Here is a 12,127-nt window from a genome sequence, read left to right as displayed (position 1 = left end):
TGCTTTAAGTAAATTTACAGTTTTGTGCTGGGCCGACTTCACAGCCATCCTGGGCCGCACGCGGCCTGCGAGTCTCAGGTTGGACACCCCTGCTCTAGGGCTTTCTGTGAGGTTTTTACTGCCACTAATCATGGTAACGTGCAGACCACCCAAAGGGCTCTTGTGTCAGGGCTTTTGCACCGGCCACTCCCTGTTCCTAGATGCTCTCCCCCAGATATTTTCTCTATGTCTTTGCTCAAATGCCACCCTCAACCCCTGAACTCCTAGATGGCCCTTCCCCAGCTCCAGGTGCTGCTGCCTTAGACAGGGTAGGAGGAAAGACCTCCCTAAGAAGGTGCCCCTAAGAACCTGCAGGCAGTGAATGAGTGAGTTTTGTGGTCCCAAGGTTGGACAACAGCATGCTGAAACCAGTTTGTTCCCCAATTTCCTAGTTCTCACCCAGCAACCCCAGGTAAGCTACTCATCAGCCTCTCCAGCTTAAGCTCCTGCCACACCCCAACCAACCACACTGCACCTGCCTGCCACTGGGAACCAAAGGCACAGGGTCCCACCAGCACCCAAGCAAAAAAAAAAGAACCTATCTTCTGTCAGCTGTGGGCTCCTGTGCAAAAGCACTTGCATTCCCGATTTGTGCTTTGCTGAGACTGCAGATGTCCCTGAGAACCTGGGAAATGTGACAATCAGGTGAGACCGCTGCTTCTCCACACAGCACAGACCAAGGGGCACTTGGCCTCTGTGGTCACTCTGTGAATTTTCCCTTCACATGCTTAATGGGTTGTGTTCAGTCCTCAAGTCTTTGCAAGCCAAGTTTTTCTTTCCTTTTCAAAATGTTCCTTGCCATCTCTGAGTATTGGCACAACTAACCCACAGATACCCTGTGCATCTCTGCCCACCCCCACCCCGCCTGCCCACGGAGGGGGACAGCGGGGAGCGGCCAGAGAGTGCAGTGGGACTGGCTCAGGGCAGTGGCCCTGGGGACACTAAGTCGGAGATGACGCTGGTGGTTGCCGCTCGCTGGCCCGTTGCCGCACGGGCCACCCGACGAAGCGGGGCGTGAGGTGGGGAGGATAAGCAGGAGATCTGGGAAGAAACTCTGAACCTGGGTGGCCCGACGGCTCTCGGGTGTGGAAGAGAAAGTGCAGGAGGGGCAGCAGCGAGGGGCTGAGGAGGGGGGGCTGTAAAGGAGAGCAGTTGGAGAGCTGGGAGGAAGGTGTTGTCCCTTACAGGTGAGGAGGGTAATCGTGAGAGCGGACTCAAGTTGACGAATCCCAACGAGAGGCTTCCAACCCTGATCCAGCACGAGCCCCAGGAAGGATTCAGGGATCAGAGGGCCCGGGGTCGGGAAACCAGGAGACGCTGTGAGGACAGGGGACTCGCTGAGTCTCCGGCGGGGTTGTGACCTCAGACAATCAAACTCGCCCCGCCCCCAGCCCAAAGAGCGAGAAAAAGGCGCTTTTCGCAGCAGAAAAGTCTCCGCGGGACCTAGGCAAAGTCAGGATTCGCGTGGTGCGGGGAATGGGAGGGATCGCGGAGGAGACCCGAACTCTGCGGGGACGCCTGCTTACCCGGCCATTAGGGTCGGTCTCCTGCACCTCCTCCACGCGCGGTCCCCGCCGCACCAGTGCCTTCAGTAGTCCCACGTCGTTGGTGCAGGCGGCGCTCAGGATGGTCGCCGCCTCCGGGACGCCCTCTAGGACTCCCTGCGGGATGCTCTCTGCGCTCCGGTCGCTGTACTCCTCCTCGCTTAGGGTAGGGTAGAAGGAGTCGTCCGAGGCGATGCTGCGGGTGTCCGGCAGATGCGAGAAGTCCTCGTACTCCTCATAGTCCGTGGGGTCTTCCTTGGCCTTCGTTTCCTGAGGTGGGGACGGAGGCTGCGGAGACACGCAGCGCGCCCCGCTGCCCTCCGGCCCGGGCCCCGCCAACAGCACCATGCGGTCAGCCGGGGCGCGGGCCGGGGGGCCAGGGCGGGAGCCCGGAGACAGGAACTCTGGAAGCCTACCGAGGTCACTGCCCCCTGTCCCCGGCGATTCCAGAAAAGAAGAGCTCTGCGCGCTCCAGGATGGCTAAACGGGCAACTGGCTGCAGCGCGTGGCAGACTAAAGTAACTAGATGCTGGAGAGAACCCCTCAAGGGTGGGAGGAGCCGCCGCTCCAGCCAATGGCAGCAGCTGGCGCAGGCGGGGACAGTGGGGAGGCGGGTGCAGGCCTGTGCCCCCGGTTCCCAGCCCCACTAATCCTTATCGACAAAGTTAAGAACCAAGCAGAGGCTTCTCTGCACCGCAGGGACAGTGCAACCGGCTGTTTTGCCCCGGAGCTGAGAAATGCACGCGCAGACCTAGAAGCAGTAACTGAAGAACCTGAATGCCAGTGTCACGGGTGGCAAGCAGCCCCTCCCTCCCTCCCCTCCAGCAGCCACTGGGATGAGGACAAAGGTGGAGTCTAGGGACATGTCCAGCAGACCCGGCGTTGCACGTCAAGAACATTGAAACCCTAGGGGCCCCGCACGCCCTTGGTGTCTTGTCTCCAGCAGAGCGTGGGAGACTTTCTCAGCGGAGGCATCGAACCCATTTGTCTCCTCCCCAGGAGTCTAGGCTCCGGGGCCATCCCCACTCAGGGTTTAAGATTGGGGAATCCCAGGGGGGAACACTGGACTGACGATAAGTCGTTGTGGGGAAAGTGAAGTCCATTGTGGGGGGCTGGGGTCCAGGGCTGCACTGGGGACAGTGCAGCTCTGAACTGAGAACTCCTAGCTGCCGCGGAGAGGTCCCAACTTGGAAGAGAAGATCCGCAGACCCTCCCGCCTCAGGTCACTCAGAACCCGGGCCAACTGTGGCTTGCACATTGCTCCTAAAAGTGACTCCCGCCAAGTGTTCACAAGCCTCAGGGGGAACGTTTGGGTGGGAAGAGTCTGCTCAAGGCCAGAGCCATGAAAGGTTCCCCTCCCCCCATCCCTGCCCAGTGTCACTGTGCCTGGGACTGGAAGTGGAGAGGGATTACCAGAGGAGGCTGGGACAGGGTGCTAACTCCTCCACTGGCTGCCAAATACGCTGAGCAGAGCCAGGCGGAAGGTGATGGCCTTGGTCCCACCCCAGCGCACTCCTCCCTCGCACAGGATCTTAGCCTCTCTGGTCTGTCGGATGCTAAGGGTGAGGAATTGCTCCAGGAGCCCCTGACCTCCATCGCAGATCTTCGTGGAAAGGCTGGGCATGCAGGCTCGTTAGTGAGGACACACCCCGAGCCTGGACAGGGGGTGCTGCCTCTTTGACAGGAAACTTTTGCAGGTGGGGACCACGAGGTGATCACAGAGGAAACCACTCCCCTCTCTGTCCCTTCTCCCTCCTTTCCTTCCTTTTTTCCCCACCACTCTTGATATCCTGCTCACCAGTTGCCAAACCTCGGGGCACAAAGGTGAAAAAAACGGGTGGGTGTACCAAGTGGGGGCAAACCTGGGTGGGCAAGCTGAGGGCCACAGAGGAAACCGCGGTCACGAATACCCCAGGGCGGGGTAGGGAAGCAAGGAGTAAACTAGGAGGCCTCTTGGGCATTACTCAGCTGCGCTGGGATGGCCCTCCCATGGTGGCCCCCCAGAGCCTGACCTCCGCAGAGCCCCGGAGGACAGCGATTTCTGGTGAAGGCAAGTCTACATGCCTGAGCGCACCCTGAGCTGGAAGTGACCTCAGAAGCCCTGGCTTCCTCCTCTACTCGGGGCTTTCTTTCCAAAGCCAAAAATAGCCCAAACCATGGTTTGCTTTTTATACTTTTTTCTATTACTGGCCATATTTACATAAATTCCCACTGGGAATTTCCCCCCTTTCAAGGTTGACTGTTGTTCTGGTGTTTCCAGAGACTTAAGTGAAGTCAGGGGATTTACAAGTTGAAAAGCTCCCCTTCCACAGCAAAGTTGGGTTTGCTAGCCCACCTGACCCCCAGCCAGATACTGCTCTGTGCCTCTGTGTGGTATTAAAGTGAGTACCTCAGGGGGCAGTGACAGGGTCCCCAGTGGATGGGGCGAGGGGTCCTTTGGGCAGCTGCAGCCCTGGAGTGAAACACTGGCCAGCCTGTCGGGCCTGATCACCCAGTCACTAAGGCACAGAATTCAGGCTCTGTCTTCAGAATGCACCACTTCCTCTTTTTCTTCGTAGAAAGTTGAGTCCAAATAGCACTCAAGAGGTTTTCCCTTTACAAGCAAACTTCTGCAACAGACCTTTCCAAATAAGAGCTAGTGGTTTGTGAGCGATGCAACTCCAAACCCAAGCTGATCATTCTCCTCACTTAGAAATGTGCCCGGTGACAACCCTTCACACACTGCCCAGCACCTGGTAACACCAGAAGTTCCAGAGGCCTCAAAGTTCACACCTCGGGCCACCTTCTCAACCACACTAGGTATTTTTACCACAAAAACAATTGATTTTCACCATTGCTAAAAGAACACAAAATTAGGCATAGGTAGTAAAGTCCACATCTATTTATTATGTGTACAAAATCTACATAAGGGGAGAAAGTAGTTTACCAGAATTGCCAAAATACTCAGCATAACTTTAAAATCAATAACATTTTGAAAAATTGTATTTTATTCAAGAATTTTTCATTTCAATGAACTATTTTAATTTATGATTTTTTAAAGTCAATTACAATTAAGGTAAATCAATTACACAATTTGTTGATTTAGTTGAAAAATTTGTCCTTGAGCCATTAAAAAAATTAACTACTTCAGTGATATTTCCGGAGCAGGCCACATAACTGCACTACCTGCAACAGCAGGAGCTTTCAAAATTGCAGGCCATGTGTTCGAGGGCTGAAAAGGGAACACCCCTGGAGTGGTGCTCAACCAAATTTCGTTTGGAAAGAGAAGTTGGGGGAGGGGTTCCTATTGGTGGAACAAACCCAAGCCCACCCCACCATTCATAAGATATTAGGGTCCCACCACCAGGGCTAGAGTGACTTTAAACCTTTGCTCATTGTTTGGCATTTAGCACACCACACATGTTAACTTCCATTACTATTAAAATTAAAGTATCTATGGCCCTGATAATGTAAACTGCTTTGCAGAAGCTGCTTCTCCAAATTTGTTGCCCTATTTGCAGAGAGAACTAGCCCTTATGAATGAAAAAATGCCTTTTTTTTTCCCTGCACGGAAGGCAGTGTGGCTTAGGCTAAAGAGCAGACTGGTCAGCAGACAGATTTCCAGCTATGGCTCTACCACTGTTGCGCTACAACCGTAATAGTGATGTCTGTTACTACAGGTTTACCAGTGTTTCCCTGATCAATCACCTATTCTCTTTTTTTCCCCACAATTTTTAAAGAACCCTTTTATTTGGAGATAATGAGACATGCCCCTTGTGCCTTGCACACTGCTTCTCTGGCACTAACACCTGCAGAACCAGAGCCACGGACACCATCAGGGGCAATTTGCCTTTTTCGAGATCAGAACCACACAGCAAACACTCTGATGTGTTACAGTTAATGATATAAAATATGCAGGAACCAACTGTTTTATATCCTTTAAAGGCTAATTTCCCTCAACCTCCCTCACTTAGCCCAAACACTGGGCTAAACTAACAGGTGAGTGATAGATACATTTGCTGCTGCAGAATGGAACAATGGTAAACTTCACCCTCTTCATGTTGTTTGGAGTATCCTGATTAAAATGAATGTTTCAGAGAATTTGCACATCAACAATTCAGGAGGCTGCTGCTTTGATGGACCATACAACCTCCTATGAAACCACAGCCATGCCCTGGCTGGCATGGCTCAGTGGATTGAGCACCAGACTGTGAACTGAGGGGTTGCTGGTTCAATTCCCAATCTGGGGACATGCTTGCATTGCAGGCTGGATCCCCTAGTTAGGGGCACTCAAGAAGCAACCTGTCACAAGTTGATGGTTTTCTCCTTCTCTTTCTCCCTCCCTTCCCCTCTCTCTAAAAAATAAAATCTTTGAAAACACACACACACACACACACAGCCACATCCCCATGAGTTGGGATGCTCCATGGTGCATGGAGGGCCTTGCAGGTGGCAGACACACTGCCCCCAGGGGTCCTGGCTGGCACTGGCACTGATGCTGAGGCAGATGCCCAATCACCTACTCTTGATATTTAGGGTATTTCCAGCATTTTCTTACTGTACACACTGTCCGGGTATTTCTAAATGCATCCTTGTTCAGGTATCCTAAGAATCACCCGTATCAAGTGTCCTGAACTTTTTTAACCCCAGCATTTTCTTTATTGCTATATTCCAATGGTAACCCAAAGTCTAGATGATGAAGAACACCCCCCAAAAAATATGTAAAAACTGTTCTAAGGGAAAGAGACATGAATCAATGGAGAGCCATACCACTGACGTCCCATTTTCTCGCTCCCACTTTGCCTCAGAAGTAATCTTCAAGGATGGAGTTTGGAGGAGCTCATTACCTTCTGAGGTTTGCAGCAGGCTCCTCCAGCTCTCTTGGTCGTTATGAGAGAAATTAGAAGTGAGTGGGGGATGGGACATCTCTTAGTGACCCATTTTTTAATTAATAATAAAAACAGTTTTAAGTAAAACAAAAGTATTTGGCTTGGAGGTTTTGCAAACTTTCCTGAGTTGACTCCAAAAAGTGGAAGTAACCTAGAGTATCCTGAAGTCAATCTACAAAATTGCGAGCCAGTTTGCCTTTCTGATCTGCTTAGAAATACAAGGACAAGTCTCTGTGTGTATTTTTGGATCTCCCCATTAAAGAGGTTACCAGCTCTTTGGTCCTAACTCCATTCAATTGACAGAAACTAGATCACTTCCAGTGTAATCTGGATGGATGTAACCATTTAAGAACCTCATTTTCTTTTAGGGAGGATTTCTGCCCTCATGGTTTAATATTTGGAAGGAGAATATGAATCTGTGCACCTAACTGCCAATTCTTCTGCCTTCTTCCTGTTTTTGACATTAGTTAGCAATAATGAGTTATAACTAGAGAATTCATGTTTACTCCAAGGACAAAACATCTTGGGTCCTCATCTGAATAAAGGTGGTTGGGGGTTCTGGCCAAGATGGAGGCGTAGGTAGATACACTTCACTTCCTCGCACAACCAAAAGAAGGATAACAACCAATTGAGAAACAAAAAACAATCAGAACTGCCATAAAATCAAACTGCATGGAAGTCTAACAACCAAGAAGTTAAAGAAGAAACATTCATCCAGACCAGTAGGAGCAGTAGAGATGGGAAGCTGTGGTGGAGAAGACATGGGGCAAGGTGGCGGCCGGCAGATTGAGTGGACCAGGCAGCAGCTGGCAGATGAGACTTCCCACATTCATATCAGGATAAGCCAGGAGGAACAGCTAGGGAGTGAGAGGGACCGCACAACCCAGGGTTCCAGCACAAGCAACTAAAGTCTCAAAACCTCTGGCTGTAAAAATCTGTGGGGATTGTGGCAGCAGGAGAAACTCCTAGTCTCATAGGGGAGAGACCCACAGGATCCTAGAATGTACACAAGCACACCCACCCAGAAATCTGCACCTGAAAGGGAACGATCCGCTTTTGGGAAGCCAGGGAAGAGATGGATAGTGGGGTGAGAGCCAAACAATCTAGCAAGCAGCATTGTTCCCTCTCCAACCCCTCCCCCCATACAGCACCACAACGCAGAGACATGGGTGGTCCCACCCTGACCAATACCTATGCCTCCGCCCCTTACAACATAACAGGCATGCTGAGAAAAAAAAAAAAAAAAAAAGAACATATGTATATATGGCCTAAATGAAAGAACAGATCAAAATTCCAGAAAAAGAACTAAGCGATGAGGAGATAGAGAACCTATCAGTTGCAGAGTTCAAAACACTGGTAATAGGATGCTCACAGAATTCATTGAACTCAGTTGCAAAATGAAGAAAGAAATGAAGGATATACAAAGTGAAATAAAGCAAAATATACAGGGAACCAACAGTGAAGGGAAAGAAACCAGGACTCAAATCAACAATTTGGAACAAAAGGAAGAAATAAACATCCAACAGAACAGAATGAAGAAACAAGAGTTCAAAAAAACAAGGAGAGGCTGAGGAACCTCCAGGACAACTTTAAACGTTCCAACATCCTAATCATAGGGGTGCCAGAAGGAGAAGAGGAAAAGCAAGAAATTGAGAACTTATGTGAAAAATAATGAAGGAAAACTTCCCCAATCTAATGAAGGAAATAGACTTCCAGAAAGTCCAGGGAGCTCAGAAAGTCCCAAAGAAATTGGACCCAAGGAAGAACACACCAAGGCATATCAGAATTACATTACCCAAGATTCAAGATAAGGAGACAATCTTAAAAGCAGCAAGAGAAAAGGAGACAGTTACCTACAAAGGCTTTCCCATGAGACTATGAGCTGATTTCTCAAAGGAAAACCAGGCAAGAAGGCGCTGGAAAGAAATATTCCAAGTCATGAAAGTCAAAGACCTACATCCAAAATTATTCTATCCAGCCAAGCTCTCATTTAGAATGGAAGGGCAGATAAAGAGCTTCCCAGATAAGGTCAAGTTGAAGGAGTTCATCATTACGAAGCCCTTATGATATGAAATAATAAAGGGACTTATCTAAGAAAAAGAAGATCAAAAACTATGAACAGTAAAATGACAACAAACTCACAACTATCAACAACTGAACCTAAAACAAACACACACACACAAACTAAGCAAACAACTAGAACAGGAACAGATGAACAGAAATAGAAATGGAGGGTTATCAGTGAGGAGGGGAGGGGAGGGGGGAAAAAGGGGGAAAAGGTGTGTGGAATAAGGAAGCATAAACAGTAAGTACAAAATAGACAAGGGGTGGTTAAGAATAGTATAGGAAATGGAGAAGCCAAAGAACTTACATGTACAACCCATGTACACAAAATAAGGGGGGCAGGGAATGTTGGAGGGAGGGGTGTAAAGGGCAGAGGAGGAAAAAGGGGAGAAAAAGTGGGAGGACTGTAATAGCATAATCAATAAAATATACTTTAAAAAAGAATAAAGTTGGTTGGATTTTTCAGGCCAGTTTAGGAAATCATGTGTAATGTGGCAAACTACTGAAAGACCCGCTCAACAGGAAGCTGCTTCATGACCTTGGTCTCCCACCCCAAGAACAGAGCACCCTTTTTCCCCATCACTGCCCCTTTGTTCACAGCCTTATAGTAATTCTTATTGCCCTGTTTTCAAATAACTTTTTGCAAAGGTATCTTTCTTCTTATAACCTCAAAGTTCACCAAATATGAGGACAAAGTCTTATTAAAGTTTCTTAATCCCCAGCATCTCAGAGGGTGGCTCATCATCTTGGTTGATCCTGAACAAATCCCTGTTAAAAGAAAGAGAAGGCGTATCCCGCTGGACCAAGCCTCAGCTGCCTTTCAGAACTTCTAGTTCATATAAGATCAAGCACAGAGCAGGAACCTGAACTTTCTTCAGCTGCTTACACACAGAACCCCAAGGGACACCCAGATTTCTACACCAGCTAGTGACCATCAGTGGTTCCCTCCTGTGTGGTGTGTAACCAGCACATTCAGACTGCTGGGGGCATGACCCCAGGAGACTCTGGGGCCCACTCAGTGCTGGTGGTGCTGCTTCCAGAGGCAATTCTTGTGAGACAGGAGGGGTGGGCATCACCCATGGCTCTGAGCCCAGACCCACGTGTGCTTAGTCCTTCTCCCAGCAGCCCCAGCAGCTGCGAGCTTCTTGTCCTCTCCCCACCCCTGCAATGTGGGCATCTGCTGTGCTGCACCTACCATCATGTGCTTCTTCCAGGCCCCACAGCGGCCTTCTCAAGTCTTCTCCCACTCCCTTCAAGCTCAACCCACCACCCTCCTCAAAAGCCCTCCCGTCCTGATCTACTGCCTCTGAGCATGCTGGACTCCCCCTCCCAGCCCCTCATTGAGTGTTATTGTCATCCTGACTTCTGTTATGTCTCAGACTCCAGTGGGAGAGGCCCCTCCTCAACAGGTACACCCGGAGCCCTCCTCCCTGGGGACTCAGGGTCCTCACGGCATCATCTGGCACTTGTCTTCTGATATGAGCAACACCACTAAGATCTTCACTTTAAAGCAGAGTCTGCTTGCCCCCCAAAACCTCCTCCATCTCCCTGCACCCCAACTTGCCCTCACAGCAGAACCATCTGCAAGAAAGATCTCCTTCAACAACTCCATTTTTCATCCTTCATTTACTCACGTTTAAAAATATATGGGTTTTTTTTTTGAAAGTTACAAAAGTAGTACATACTCCCACAACCACCAAGGCTGTACAGTGAGACGGCCAGGTCTCCCCTCCCTGTTTTCCACGTTACTCTTTGAATCACTGTCATCTGCTTCTCCATATCCTGCCCGCTGCCTCTTCAAGGGTCTATGGAGGTTTCTTTTCTATTAAATTCAATGGCCATCCTAAGCTCTGACCCAAATTCTCTGCCTGAACAGTGACTGTCTACAGGAGACACAGACGCAGTCACTAGGACTCACTCTGGCCACCCATATTGTAGTCACCCAGCTCTCCAGTGCAGATCTGGGTGGGGCAATCTGCCCCCAACCCACAGTCCATACCCTACAGCCCTGCGGCTCCAGGAAAGGAAGGAGATGGGATTTCTGCCCACACAGGGGCGAGGCTGAAGGTCCATGAACTAGACCATGAATTTCAAGAGCAGAGACCATTCTGGGCTGTATGCTACCACAGCACACAGTCCAGACTAGCTCGAGAAAGATTCCTGAGTAAATCAGTGAAGGAGATAGCTGAACAATCCCAGATTTCTCATGATTCTGTCTCTAAAGCACCCTGCCCATCCTACTCAACCTGGAAGTAATTGGTTCATAAGTCCTGACGACCAGCTCAACCCTAAAACAGAGTTTTTTGGGAACTCTATCCACCCCTTCACAACCTAGACTGAGATTGAGACAACAGTTACTCTTTTCGCTGGCATATTTTTCACACTTGAATATGACTGCCTCTGGTTCCAATTCACCAGAACATTTTGGCATTTATGTTTGGACCAAAAATACCCCAGATGCACAATCAATGTTTCAATATGCACATTTTATCACAGACCTCCTCCACAGATTCCTCCCCCACTCCCACCCCCAGTGACTCATGCCCACGTTCTCTGCAGTGGCAGCTGGCTTCTGAGTCCCCCTCACCAGTCTGCGAGGAGGCTTCAGGCATCATCTCCCCTTTGAGACTTGGCTTCTGGCTCCTTCTTCAGGACAGACCTCTTCCCCTCCCATCCTTCACGGACATTCTCCTTCACGGTATTTTTGAATTAAGTACTGATTTCCTGGAGGGATAGAAAAGCATTTCAGCATGGCCCTGCTCTGAAAGGCTGGCAATTACTCTCAATGATGAGCTGCCTGTGCCTGCTCATCAGTGTCCCATGAGAGCCACCAACCACCAGGACTACAGACCACGCAAACTGGTAGGCTTGAGCCATGTCACTGAAGACAGTAGGACTGTCAATAAAGTCCTCAGATTTGGACAGTGACACAGAAAGAACACCTCTGCTGACTGCAGCAGCTGACCAGAGTCTTTATGACCCTAAACACGAGGCATAAGGGGTGGACCGTGGCTGCTGTTGCTAGCTGGTTGAATGTGTTGGCAGTAGAACCAGAAAAATGTGTAAAGGTCAGTATTTCAACTCGTTTCAACTCTCATTCAAGCCTAATAATGTATGTGCATCAGGGTGCTGGAGTGCAATCAAGGTTACACGAGTCTTTGTTGTCTTGTCACCATGGGCCCTAAGAAGAAGGGTTTATCTGATGTAAACCCTGAGGACGAATTTATCTGCTGAGGACTCCTGATGGTCAACCAAAGGCTGAAATTTCATAGTAAGAGTCTCGTGGCCATTTACTGACAAGGGCTCTTCACACATTCCCAACGGCAGGAAGAGCCGCAGACGGAGCTCCCGGCTGCCCTGCACTCTGCCCTGCTGTTCGTCCCCACCTGAGTCGGCCAGGGCAGTGAAGTCCTGGTTTTGTCTTTCTCCCAACAACCCAAGGTCTGCCCTGTACAATCAAAACTGCGCTATTTATAGACCTCATTTTTATGAAAAGGACCTAATTGGAAACTGAGTGGGAACTTTCACTCCACAAGGTGGCCTCCCCTTTGTCTCGGGAGAAACAGTTCAAGTTGCTACCTGAGTCTGTGGCTCCAGGCTGTAGCTCCATAC

The 12,127-nt window shown here is 49.7% G+C and overlaps 1 protein-coding gene across 1 annotated transcript in view; it reads right to left on the bottom strand.

Annotated features, from left to right (window-relative positions):
- Positions 1 to 2,087, bottom strand: part of ANKRD33B (ankyrin repeat domain 33B) — a 63,689-nt gene extending 61,602 nt beyond the window's left edge. Inside the window, exon 1 of the mRNA XM_024578589.4 lies at positions 1,566 to 2,087. Within this exon, the coding sequence (XP_024434357.2) occupies positions 1,566 to 1,931 (366 nt within the window). The 5' untranslated portion in view covers positions 1,932 to 2,087. The remainder of the gene's footprint in view (positions 1 to 1,565) is intronic.
- Positions 2,088 to 12,127: the final 10,040 nt, after the last annotated feature.

Source organism: Desmodus rotundus, chromosome 1 (genome assembly GCF_022682495.2).
Source record: "Desmodus rotundus isolate HL8 chromosome 1, HLdesRot8A.1, whole genome shotgun sequence".
NCBI classification, from domain to species: Eukaryota; Metazoa; Chordata; class Mammalia; order Chiroptera; family Phyllostomidae; genus Desmodus; species Desmodus rotundus.
This window is presented reverse-complemented; position numbering and strand designations above follow the sequence as displayed.